The following is an 11,989-nucleotide window of genomic DNA, read 5'->3' on the forward strand; positions in this document are numbered from 1 at the left end:
CTGCATCACAAAACCAGCCCAGCCTGTCTCCGCTTCCCTAACCTGTTCTTCCTCTCACCCATCCCTTCCTCCCACCTCAAGACGCACCTCCATTTCCTACCTACCTCCTCATCCCGCCTCCTTGACCTGTCCGTCTTCCCTGGGCTGACCTATCCCCTCCCTACCTATACTCTCCTCTCCACCTATCTTCTTTTCTCTCCATCTTCAGTCCGCCTCCCCCCCTCCCTATTTATTCCAGTTCCATCTCCCCATCCCCCTCTCTGATGAAGGGTGTAGGCCCAAAACGTCAGCTTTTGTGCTCCTGACATGCTGCTTAGCCTGCTGTGTTCATCTAGCTCCACACTTTGTTATCCTTGCTTGACAAATATTTCAAGTTAAGTTTGAGTATCTGGTGGCTGCCAGATTTAACACGACAAATACAAGTATACAGAAAATTGTAAGAAAAATGTGTAAATTATACATTACCTCATGCTGACAAAATTTCCCCAAACAGCTGTAAAAAGGAAATAACATACATATTTCAGTAATTATGTACATGAATCAAATTGCAAATCTTGCTTTTGATAGTTTAAATTTCAAAATCTCCACAAGCACTGATCCAGCAAATTAAACATGCAACTGACGTTTTTTCAATAAGTTTTTGACACTAAGCCTTATGGTGAAGCTGATAGTTGATAGTTTAAGGCACTTGATAAATGAAAGGATGTGCATTAGGTAAAGTCACCTACTAGATCATAGGCCGTGTCCCCCCGCTCTCTGTACTGAACCCACACTTCAGCAGTTGGAGTATTGCATGAAATTGTTTAGGAAAGATGTTGCGAAAGGGTTCAGAAAAGATGTATGAGGATGTTGCAAGGGCTGGAGGGTTCGAACTATAGGGAGAGGCTGAATAGGCTGGGGCTATTTCCCCTGGAGCATCAGAGGCTGAGGGGTAACCGCACAGAAGTTTATAAGGTCATAAGGGACACAGATAGGTTAAATAGCAAGGTCTTTTCCCCAGGGAGGGAATCCAAAACTAGAGGTCACAGATTTAAGTGAGAGGGGAAAGATATAAAAAGGACCTAAGGGACAACATTTTCACACAGATGGAGGTGAGAGTATGGAATGAGCTGCCAGAGGAAGTTGTGGAGGCTTTTCAATTACAACATTTAAAAGGCATCTGGATGGGTAAATGAAAAGGAAAGGTTTAGAGGGATATGGGCCAAACACTGGCAAATGGGTCCAGATTAATATAGGACTGCTGGTCAGGATGGACCGAAGGGTCGGTCTTGTGCTCAACATCTCAATAACTCTGTCAGGTACTGAATAGCAAGAGTCATAAATTCAAGTTATGGTTCATTTAACCACAGGTAAAATACAAAAGAGAAGAACTTGGAATATCTTAAAGATATTGGAAAATTTAAGAGTCATAGGTACAGTAATTATTACTAATTAATTGTGCCAACACAGTAACATCCCATAAACACACCAGTAAGATGGTGATAGAGTAGGATGCTCCAGGTGGAGCTTGTCTGATCTGCCTGTTCTTTTTCTTTTTTCTCCCTCTTTTCATCCCTTCTCTCAGCCTCCGACACCCTGCTCCGACCTCTTAAAGCAGGATCAGCAGCAGAAGTGGCCAAGCACAGAGCCAGCAGCCAGACCACATGGCTGGTCTGCCACAAAAAGCCCTTACAGAAAGACTGATGTTTGTCTTGTCGACTTTGGTTTTGTCTTTTTCTGACCTTTGGTTATAGTGTATATAACTATGATCTAACTTTATTCACTAAGGAGTGTACGTAGGTAGTCTGCACCTAAGGGGGGTGTGGGGGTGGGTGTGTGGGTGTGTGGGTGTGTGGGTGTGTGTGTGTGTGTGTGTGTGTGTGTGTGTGTGTGTGTGTGTGTGTGTGTGTGTGTGTGTGTGTGTGTGTGTGTGTGTGTGTCAGTCATTGTTACACTGTAATTAATTTGATAACTGAAGAAACTGTTCCAAAGTAACTAGTATCTAAGATGGTGCTGTAAGTGGAGACATAAGCTTTTTACTGTACTCATTTGATTACATGTGGCAATAAAGCTAATTCATTTCAACACCCTTAGCAAAAAGCAAATTCAGAAAACAGGTTTGTCTCATATGCAATCCAGCAATGTAGGAAAAGGACCCCCAGCTCTTTGATCTAGTTGAGAGAGTGGAAAAATAGCTTCCACTGCAAAACCCCAACCGCAACTGCTGAAAACTAAATCTAAAATCCCTGGTTCTGTGGGTGGGCACTTGACCATACTCATTCAGCCTGTTCCTATTGTTCCAACTTTATTAACAAAAACACACCGATGGCTTCACAAGTTTATCTTCTCAGACTGCTCCCCACCAGTTCCTCCAATCTCTCCCTAAAAGAAATCACGACAAAACACACCTCTTAAAGCCACAGCATCAACACAAGGTACAAGTAATAAGGAAAGCTATTACAATTTTTGTATAATTTAAGAAGTGATTTGTGAAAGTAGTAAACAAGATGAGGGAAAAAAGATTCCACACAACGATTGGTTTGGGTATAGACTGTCTGGAAATGTGGTAGAAGCAGGTTCAAAACTGTGGCATTCATGAGCGTATCGTTTCTATAAAAGTAATCATCCAACGTGCAAGAATATGGGGAATAGGAAGGAGAATGGTACTAAGTCATGAAGAACTGGTAAAGACACAATGAGCCAAACGATACCTTTTTGTGATTCTGTGATGTTTGATTGGGTAGACACAAATGTTGACCCCCTCTTGTAGGTTAGTCAAGAACTAGAGGGCATAATCTCAGAGTAAGGGGTCACACAGTTAAAAAAGATAAGAAGGAATTCCTTCTTTCAGAGAACAGTGAATCTGTGGACTTGTGTATCACAGAAGACTGTAGAGGTTGTGTCTTTAAGAATATTCAAGACAGAGACAGACAGGTTTTTAAGCTCTGAGAAAATCAAAGGCAATGTACAAAGGCAGAAAAGTGAAGCTGAGGATTATCAGATCAACCATGATCTCCCTGAATGGTGGAGCATGCTCAATATGAGATAGCCAATTCGGCTCATGTCTTACGATCTGATGGAAATGCTACTGCCTCATTCGAAAGAGGGGAATATGTAAAAAAGACTACTCTGCTTACAGACATAACAGGTGAAAAACAAATTTGAACTAGAGGAAGCATGAAAAAGATTTTAAATTTAACTTGTGATGATCTGGAATCCACTGGAAACATGAGTAGCAAAGCAGATTCAACAGTATCTTTCAAAAGTGGAAAAGTGCTTGAAAGAAACCAAAATACAGGACTATGAGGAAAGAAGTGCAACTTTAATGGATAGTTTTTTTTTCCCAAAGAGCTGGCACAAACCTATTGTACTGAATGAGCTCCCTCTGTCCTGCACGATTCTCAAATGGATGTAACCAGAATAAGAAATCATTCTGTTCTAAATAGATGTCAAACACATGCATAGATGCAAAACGAACTTTAATTTGCCATAGAAAACACATCAGTATATTTCTGGACTAGATACTGCATAGTAAAATTTAGAAACATTCACAAGGTATCAATGATTTCAATAATAATTACAATATAATAATAACAAAATAATAAGATAATAATAATTTTAAAATTCTCATTTCTGTTTTCAAATATATGGCTTTGCTTCTCCTTTTCATTGTAATCTCCTTAAATTCAACATCATTTCAAGAAATTTGCACTCCACTAATTCTGCCTTCCTTCATATTCCCAATTATAATTGCTCTGTAATTGGTTGCTATACACTCAGACCCCCAGGACACAAGTCTGAAGTGTTCTCCTCATAGTGCTCTGCCTCACCAACTCCCTTCCCTCTTAAGGTACTCCTGAAAACTCACATCTTTGACCAAACTTGGAATTGTCTGACTTAATAACCCTGTTTGTGATTCAATTTTTATAACACTGTGAAATGCCTTGGCAAATTTCTTTACTTTAAAGGCACAACATAACTATAAGTTTGAGATTGCTGGAGAAATTCAGCAGGTTTGGCAGCACCTGTGGAGAAAAAGCAGAGTTAAGGTTTCCAATCCAGTGACCCTCAAAACATTAACTGCGCTTTTCTCCACAGGTGCTGCTAAGTTTCTCCAGCAGTCTGTTCTTGTTTCAGATCCCCACCTCCCACTGTTCTTTGTGTACTGTGAAAGTAAATGCAAATAAACATATTGCAAAACATGCACTTGTTTAAAAAAAAGCAAGACCATCACAAACAAACAGCTGTACTGGAATGAAACAATTACACCTATACAGACTCAGTATTGATTTTGTTTCTTGATAAATGTGGAGCTGAAAAAATCACAGGTCAGACAGCATCCGGGATGAAAGCACACAGGCGCGGCAAGGGGAATATCTTTTTGGTGATAGTATCTGATTGTAGGTGGTGAAAATGTCAGGCATGATGCACTGTATTTGGAGGTTGGCGGGGTGATATATGGGGACTGTATCGTTACTGGGAGGGTGGGAGGGGTTGGGAAGAAGGTTTGACAGCATGAAATGGGGAAGATGCAGTTGAAGGCATCCTTAATAACAGAGGAAGTGAAACTTACAGTCTCTAACGTAGGAGGATATCAGGAAGTCCTAGAGAGGAACACTTCATCCTGGGAGCAGATACGGCAGTGCCAGAGGAATTGGCAGTACAGGATAGCATTTGTGCAGGAGGCTGGTGAGAGGAGGGGTAGTCAAGGCAATTGGGGGAGACAGTGGGTTTGAAATGGATGTCAGTGGAGAGTTTGTTTCCAGAGATGGGCAAGGAGAGGTCCAGGAAGGTGAGGGATGCATCAGAAATGGTCCAGGTGCATTTGAGGGCAGGGTGGAAGGTGTTGGCAAAGTTGATGAGCTGTTTGAGCTCATTGTGGGAGCACGAGGCTGCACTGACATAGTCATCAATGTAGTGGAGAAAGAGGTGAGGGATGGCGCCGATGTAGTTGTTGAATGGGGACTGTTCCATGAAACCTGAAGAGGCAGGCATAGGTCAAACCCATGCAGGTGCCCATGTCCTCCCACTTTCTAGAAATCAAAGGAAAAACTGTTGAGGTTAAGGACCAGTTCCGTTAAGTGAATGAGAGTATGGGGGGGGGGGGGGGGGGGGGGATGCGCACTGGTTAGGCTTATGGGAGAGGAAGAAGTAGAGGGATTTTAGGCGATCCTTGTGTTAAAGGACTGAACGTCCATGATTAAGAGAAGATGTTGGGGGCTGGGGAATTGAAAGTTTTGGAAAATATGGAGGGTGTGGGTTGCGTCCTGAATGTAGGTTGGGTATTCCTGGACTAAAGGGGAAAGAACACAGTCAAGGTAGGAGGAGATGAGCTTGGTGAGGCAGGAGCAGGCAGAGAAAATGGATGTACCAAGACAGTCAGGTTTATGGATTTTAGGTAGGAGATAGAAACAAGCAGTGTGGGGTTGGGGAACTACCAGGTTGGAGGCTGTGGATGGAAGGTGTCCTGAGGTGACGAAGTTGTTGATGGTCTGGTATATGATGGCATGGTGATGAGAGATGGGATTGTGTTCGAGGGAATGGTAGAAAGAGACGTCAGAGAGTTTTTATCTGGCTGCAGAGTGACAGAGGTCAGTTCACTCTACTACTACCGCACCCCACCTTGTCGGGAAGTTTAGTGGTGAGGTTGGGGTTAGAGCAGAGGACTGTGCATTCCTATGGGAAGAGGGTGGAGTGAGTGAGAGGCATGGAGAGATTCAAGCACAGGCAGTTGGAGGTGAGGACATGGAGGGAGCATAGGAGGTTGAGAGGAGGTGTCCAGAAAGATGGAGTTTGCTAGAGGCAGGAACAGTGATAAAAGAAAACTTAAAAAGCTTCTTAGGGTAAATTACTTTGATTGTATAAATACAACCACTCATCATTCATCTCTGCTCAGACATCACATACATACACAATTCAAAATTAAACATTGTCCACAAAATGTCTGGGCTATCATCATAACTATGAAACTGCAGGAAAGATACACCCATTCAATTCCATAATATTGCTACAGTAGAGGGGCAACGTGAACATAGGCCTCTTAGAGAGAGTGTCTGGGGAAATAAACAGCAACTAGGAAATGGCAGAGTTAAATAAATACTTTACACTAATCTTCATGGTTGAGAAAGCTAACAGCATTTCAAAAGCACTAAATAATCAGGTGGTTAAAGGGGAGGGAAGCAGAAATAAACATAATGACTATCTTGAGATGGGAAAAGCACTAGGGAAACTAACAGGACCAAAGGCTGATAAGTCTTTGATAACGTTAGGGGAATAGGTCGGTGAGGAATGCTCTTCGGAGAGTCGGTGCAGACTCCATGAGCTGAATGGCCTCTTTCTGCACTGTAGAGATTCTATGAACACGCTCATTCAAAAGAGGAAGACGACAAATACTGGAAAGTATAAAACAGCTTAACATCTGTTATTGCAAAAATGTTAAGAGTCAAATGTAAAGAATGCAATAGAAGAGCATTATAACAGAGTATCCATAACATAATCATACAGAGTCAATATGGCTTAATGAAGGAGAAAGCATAACTGACAGATGTATTAGAATACTTTGAGGTGGTGACAAGTGAGAAATATAAAGGGGAAACAGTAGATGTAATATATTTGGATTATAAACAAAGCATTCAGTAAGGTATTGCACATAAGGCTACTTCATAAAAGAGCCCATGATGCGGGGGTCATATGAGTATAGGTAGAGGATTTGTTAATGGAAGGCACTGATTGTGGGTAAAGGAGTATTTTCAGGATGGCAATCTGTAAATAATCCAGTGCAATAGAAACCATGATTATTTAATGATATGAATGACAGAACCACATGTACTTATCACTAAGTTTGTGGATGGCACAAAAATACGTGGGAAGGCAGAAGATGAGGATGACAATGAGTCTACAGTGGGATATGGACGGGTTAAGTTTGAGCGCAAAAATTTGGTAGCTGGAATAGAATGTTGAAAAATGTGAGGTTATGCACTTTGGCAGGAAGTATTGAGGACTGAATATTATTCAAACCAGAGAAAGACTGCACAAAGCTGCAGATGAGGACTGAGGAGTCCTTATGCACAAATTCAGAAAAAGCTAGCATCCAAGTTCAGTAGGTAATAAGGAAAACAAATAGATCTTAAGGGTCACCGGATCTGAAACATTAACACTTTTTTTCTTCACAGATGCTGCCAGACCTGCTGAGGTTTTCCAGCAACTTTGTTTTTGCCCCTGATTTAGAGCATCCACAGTTCTTTCGGTTTTTATTTAAGACAACTGGACTGTCGGCCTTCATTTCAAAGGGATAAGAGTAGAAAAACATGGACGACTTATTAAAAAATGCAAAGCACTAGTTAGATCACACCTGGAATACTGTGAACAGTTTTGATCTCCTTATCCAAAACAGGAAGCAGTCCACAGAATGTTCACAAAGTTGATTCAGGAGATAGGGGGATGTTCTTAGGGGAGATTAAATGGAATGGGCTTGAAGAATGAGGGGTTACTTTTTGGAAATACATTAGATGCTAAGGGAATTCATTTGGTGTGGAAAGTATTTCAGGAAATAATTGAGTAAGGTGTTACCTACCTAAGACAGATAGGAGGATAATAAATCTGTGGATTTTTTTAAACCAAAGATCACTGTTGAGCTTTTAAGTATATTAAAGGCTGACTGAGGCTGATTTTGAAATTGATAAGAGAATCAAGGATTACAGGGGTCATTCAGGAAAGCAGAATTGAGAATCAAACTAGCCACGATTTCACAAATGGCAGCACTTTCTCAATGAACTGACTGACTCCTGCTCCATATCTTAGATAACAAAATGTGAGGCTGGATGAACACAGCAGGCCAAGCAGCATCTCAGGAGCACAAAAGCTGACGTTTCGGGCCTAGACCCTTCATCAGAGAGGGGGATGGGGAGAGGGAACTGGAATAAATAGGGAGAGGGGGGGAGGCGGACCGAAGATGGAGAGTAAAGAAGATAGGTGGAGAGAGTACAGGTGGGGAGGTAGGGAGGGGATAGGTCAGTCCAGGGAAGACGGACAGGTCAAGGAGGTGGGATGAGGTTAGTAGGTAGCTGGGGGTGCGGCTTGGGGTGGGAGGAAGGGATGGGTGAGAGGAAGAACCGGTTAGGGAGGCAGAGACAGGTTGCACTGGTTTTGGGATGCAGTGGGGGGGGGGGGGGGGGGGAGAGAAGAGCTGGGCTGGTTGTGTGGTGCAGTGGGGGGAGGGGACGAACTGGGCTGGTTTAGGGATGCAGCAGGGGAAGGGGAGATTTTGAAACTGGTGAAGTCCACATTGATACCATATGGCTGCAGGGTTCCCAGGCGGAATATGAGTTGCTGTTCCTGCAACCTTCGGGTGGCATCATTGTGGCAGTGCAGGAGGCCCATGATGGACATGTCATCTAGAGAATGGGAGGGGGAGTGGAAATGGTTTGCGACTGGGAGGTGCAGTTGTTTGTTGCGAATACGACCGGATACAATGCATCATCCTCCGACACTTCCGCCATTTACAATCCGACCCCGCCACCCAAGACATTTTTCCATCCCCTCCCCTGTCTGCTTTCCGGAGAGACCACTCTCTCCGTGACTCCCTTGTTCGCTCCACACTGCCCTCCAACCCCACCACACCCGGCACCTTCCCCTGCGACCGCAGGAAATGCTACACTTGTCCCCACACCTCCTCCCTCACCCCTATCCCAGGCCCCAAGATGACATTCTACATTAAGCAGAGGTTCACCTGCACATCTGCCAATGTGGTATACTGCATCCACTGTACTCGGTGCGGCTTCCTCTACAGTTACAAGCTGGTTGCCGGAGATGGAGACTGAGGCAACCAGCTTGCAACTGATGTCCATTTCAAGCCCACCGACTCCCACAGCTACCTAGAATACACCTCCTCCCACCCACCCTCCTGCAAAAATTCCATCCCCTATTCCCAATTCCTCCGCCTCCGCCGCATCTGCTCCCACGATAAGACATTCCACTCCCACACATCCCAGATGTCCAAGTTCTTTAAGGACCGCAACTTTCCCCCCACAGTGATTGAGAACGCCCTTGACCGCGTCTCCCGTATTTTCCGCAACACATCCCTCACACCCCGCCCCCGCCACAACCGCCCCAAGAGGATCCCCCTCGTTCTCACACACCACCCTACCAACCTCCGGATACAACGCATCATCCTCCGACACTTCCGCCATTTACAATCCGACCCCACCACCCAAGACATTTTTCCATCCCCTCCCCTGTCTGCTTTCCGGAGAGACCACTCTCTCAGTGACTCCCTTGTTCGCTCCACACTGCCCTCCAACCCCACCACACCCGGCACCTTCCCCTGCAACCGCAGGAAATGCTACACTTGTCTCCACACCTCCTCCCTCACCCCTATCCCAGGCCCCAAGATGACATTCCACATTAAGCAGAGGTTCACCTGCACATCTGCCAATGTGGTATACTGCATCCACTGTACCCGGTGCGGCTTCCTCTACATTGGGGAAACCAAGCGGATGCTTGGGGACCGCTTTGCAGAACACCTCCGCTCAGTTCGCAACAAACAACTGCACCTCCCAGTCGCAAACCATTTCCACTCCCCCTCCCATTCTCTAGATGATATGTCCATCATGGGCCTCCTGCACTGCCACAATGATGCCACCCGAAGGTTGCAGGAACAGCAACTCATATTCCGCCTGGGAACCCTGCAGCCATATGGTATCAATGTGGACTTCACCAGTTTCAAAATCTCCCCTTCCCCTACTGCATCCCTAAACCAGCCCAGTTCGTCCCCTCCCCCCACTGCACCACACAACCAGCCCAGCTCTTCCCCCCCCCACCCACTGCATCCCAAAACCAGTGCAACCTGTCTCTGCCTCCCTAACCGGTTCTTCCTCTCACCCATCCCTTCCTCCCACCCCAAGCCGCACCCTCAGCTACCTACTAACCTCATCCCACCTCCTTGATCTGTCCGTCTTCCCTGGACTGACCTATCCCCTCCCTACCTCCCCACCTATACTCTCTCCACCTATCTTCTTTACTCTCCATCTTCGGTCCACCTCCCCCTCTCTCCCTATTTATTCCAGTTCCCTCTCCCCATCCCCCTCTCTGATGAAGGGTCTAGGCCCGAAACGTCAGCTTTTGTGCTCCTGAGATGCTGCTTGGCCTGCTGTGTTCATCCAGCCTCACATTTTGTTATCTTGGAATTCTCCAGCATCTGCAGTTCCCATTATCCCTGCTCCATATCTTGTTGTCTTAAAGTATTTCCCTGCTATACACCCTCTGTACTGCAACCCTTGCCCTTCTATTCTCTGTCCATTGTGATCTACCCCTGTTACTATTCCTTGAACTATGTCCTCAACCCATGAAGCAGCAGATCTGTCTCTATTCTCCATGCAGTATCATCTGCCCTTTCTCCAACTCACCCCATATCTATCCATCTCTATTCATTTAATCATGCCACACTCTAATCTCCCATGTAACCCCACTGTCCCAATCTTCCACTGACACATCCCTGCTCTCCAATGAGACCTCACCAAGTTTCCAAAACCCTTTCATCTTCTGCTGTACCCCCAATTCTCCAGCTCCGCACCCCGTTCTCCAGTCTCCTTTCTATTTGCTGCCCCATTCTCCGAAACCATCATTCTCTATTCTCCACCAACCATTTTCCAGCTACCCTCCCCCATCACATTCATCCTCATGTCCTCTCTCTCTCTTCTCCAGCACACCCTCATTCCAATCTCTAGTTCTCCAGAATCTCTCCTTCTCCACATTCTGCCCTCCATTCTCCAGCATTGCACCCCACCTCCCTTCCATTCTAACTAATATGGACTCCACGCTACCCCACCTGTGCTCAACACTCGGCCGTCCATACTCCGTCTATGGTCCCTCCCCCAATCTCTACCCACTCCCCTTCTATTTTCCAACCCAACTTCCTCATCCTTTCGTAACCAGCCCCTGATTTATTTTCTGTGGAGCTTCTGTACCATAGACCAAACGCGTACTCACAGGCCACGTATGCAAGCAGTGCAAGTGCAATCAAAAGCTTTATCATTCTTCGGTTGATGTTACTGAAAAGAGCCACCAGACGCTTCTTTACCATTCTCCGCTTTCCAGACCGACCGCTGTTCAGAGCGGCGCCTACTGCGCATGTGTAAACCTTCCGTTTTTTTGCCGCGCAAGCGCATGAGCAGTTCTCACGGCATTGTGGGATAGCATTGATCCTCCCAGCATGAAAGTGGATCCTCCGAGTTGCCTTGGAGGTGTTTCAAAGGGGATATCTCAAAATTATAAGAAAGTGAATGTGAGGCATTGATTTTTTTTCTTATTGCCATCGTGTTTCAATTGTAATATGTTGTGAAACAGTCATCTATTGTCTTTCTGTGCTAAGTTATTTTTGGGAAGAAAATTTATTAATAAATCAAGCCCTTTCACTTCCCTGAATTTCTTTAGAAACTTTTCACTTGAAGTCGTGCATACCTTCTTTTGACAAGCATCCATCAACTTCATTTTTTAAACTCCAGTGGCACTTTATTCCACCACTTCTGCTGACAATCTGTGCCACAAATTCTCTTATGTAATTTGTTTTTATATCTTCACAATGATGTGGTTTACAAGACTATTATTTTACAGGATTACCGTTAGTTTATACAATGACTGGATTTGAGGCAGTAGTTTTAAAAGTAGGGCAGATAAAAATGTGGTATGATTTGTACTGAAATCATACATATGATAGTAAGTCTGGGTGGTTTAATTTGTTAGAGATCAGAGGAAAACTCATTAGTGAGAGGGAAATGCATATTTTTAAATTTGGAGACAATCAGCAGGAACTGGATATCCCTTGAATAAGCCATTAAGTTGGAGAAAGGCATTACGGCTTCAAAGCAGTATTCCTGAAATAAAACTAACTAATGGCCCAGATCGTCAGAGACTAAAGATGCATGTCATAGTCAAATGGAACTCCCAATGTGGGAATTGCCTAGGACGTTTGAATTTCTAATGGACAATTCCCCTATTCCTAATTGTTTTGTAT

General features: G+C 44.6%; 1 protein-coding gene across 3 annotated transcripts in view; it reads right to left on the bottom strand.

The window, feature by feature from the left end:
- Window positions 1–11,110, bottom strand: part of uxs1 (UDP-glucuronate decarboxylase 1) — a 63,050-nt gene extending 51,940 nt beyond the window's left edge. Inside the window, exons 1-2 of one of the 3 annotated variants that reach the window (XM_048533449.2) lie at window positions 10,966–11,110; window positions 466–493 (exon numbers count right to left, since the gene is read on the bottom strand). In XM_048533449.2, coding sequence (XP_048389406.1) covers window positions 466–493; window positions 10,966–11,059 — 122 coding nt within the window. In that variant the 5' untranslated portion in view covers window positions 11,060–11,110. Of the gene's footprint in view, window positions 1–465; window positions 494–10,965 lie in introns of those variants that run through there. The other 2 variants (XM_048533450.2, XM_059646611.1) reach the window with 2 other exon arrangements.
- Window positions 11,111–11,989: the final 879 nt, after the last annotated feature.

This window comes from Stegostoma tigrinum, chromosome 6 (assembly GCF_030684315.1).
Source record: "Stegostoma tigrinum isolate sSteTig4 chromosome 6, sSteTig4.hap1, whole genome shotgun sequence".
Classification (NCBI taxonomy): Eukaryota; Metazoa; Chordata; class Chondrichthyes; order Orectolobiformes; family Stegostomatidae; genus Stegostoma; species Stegostoma tigrinum.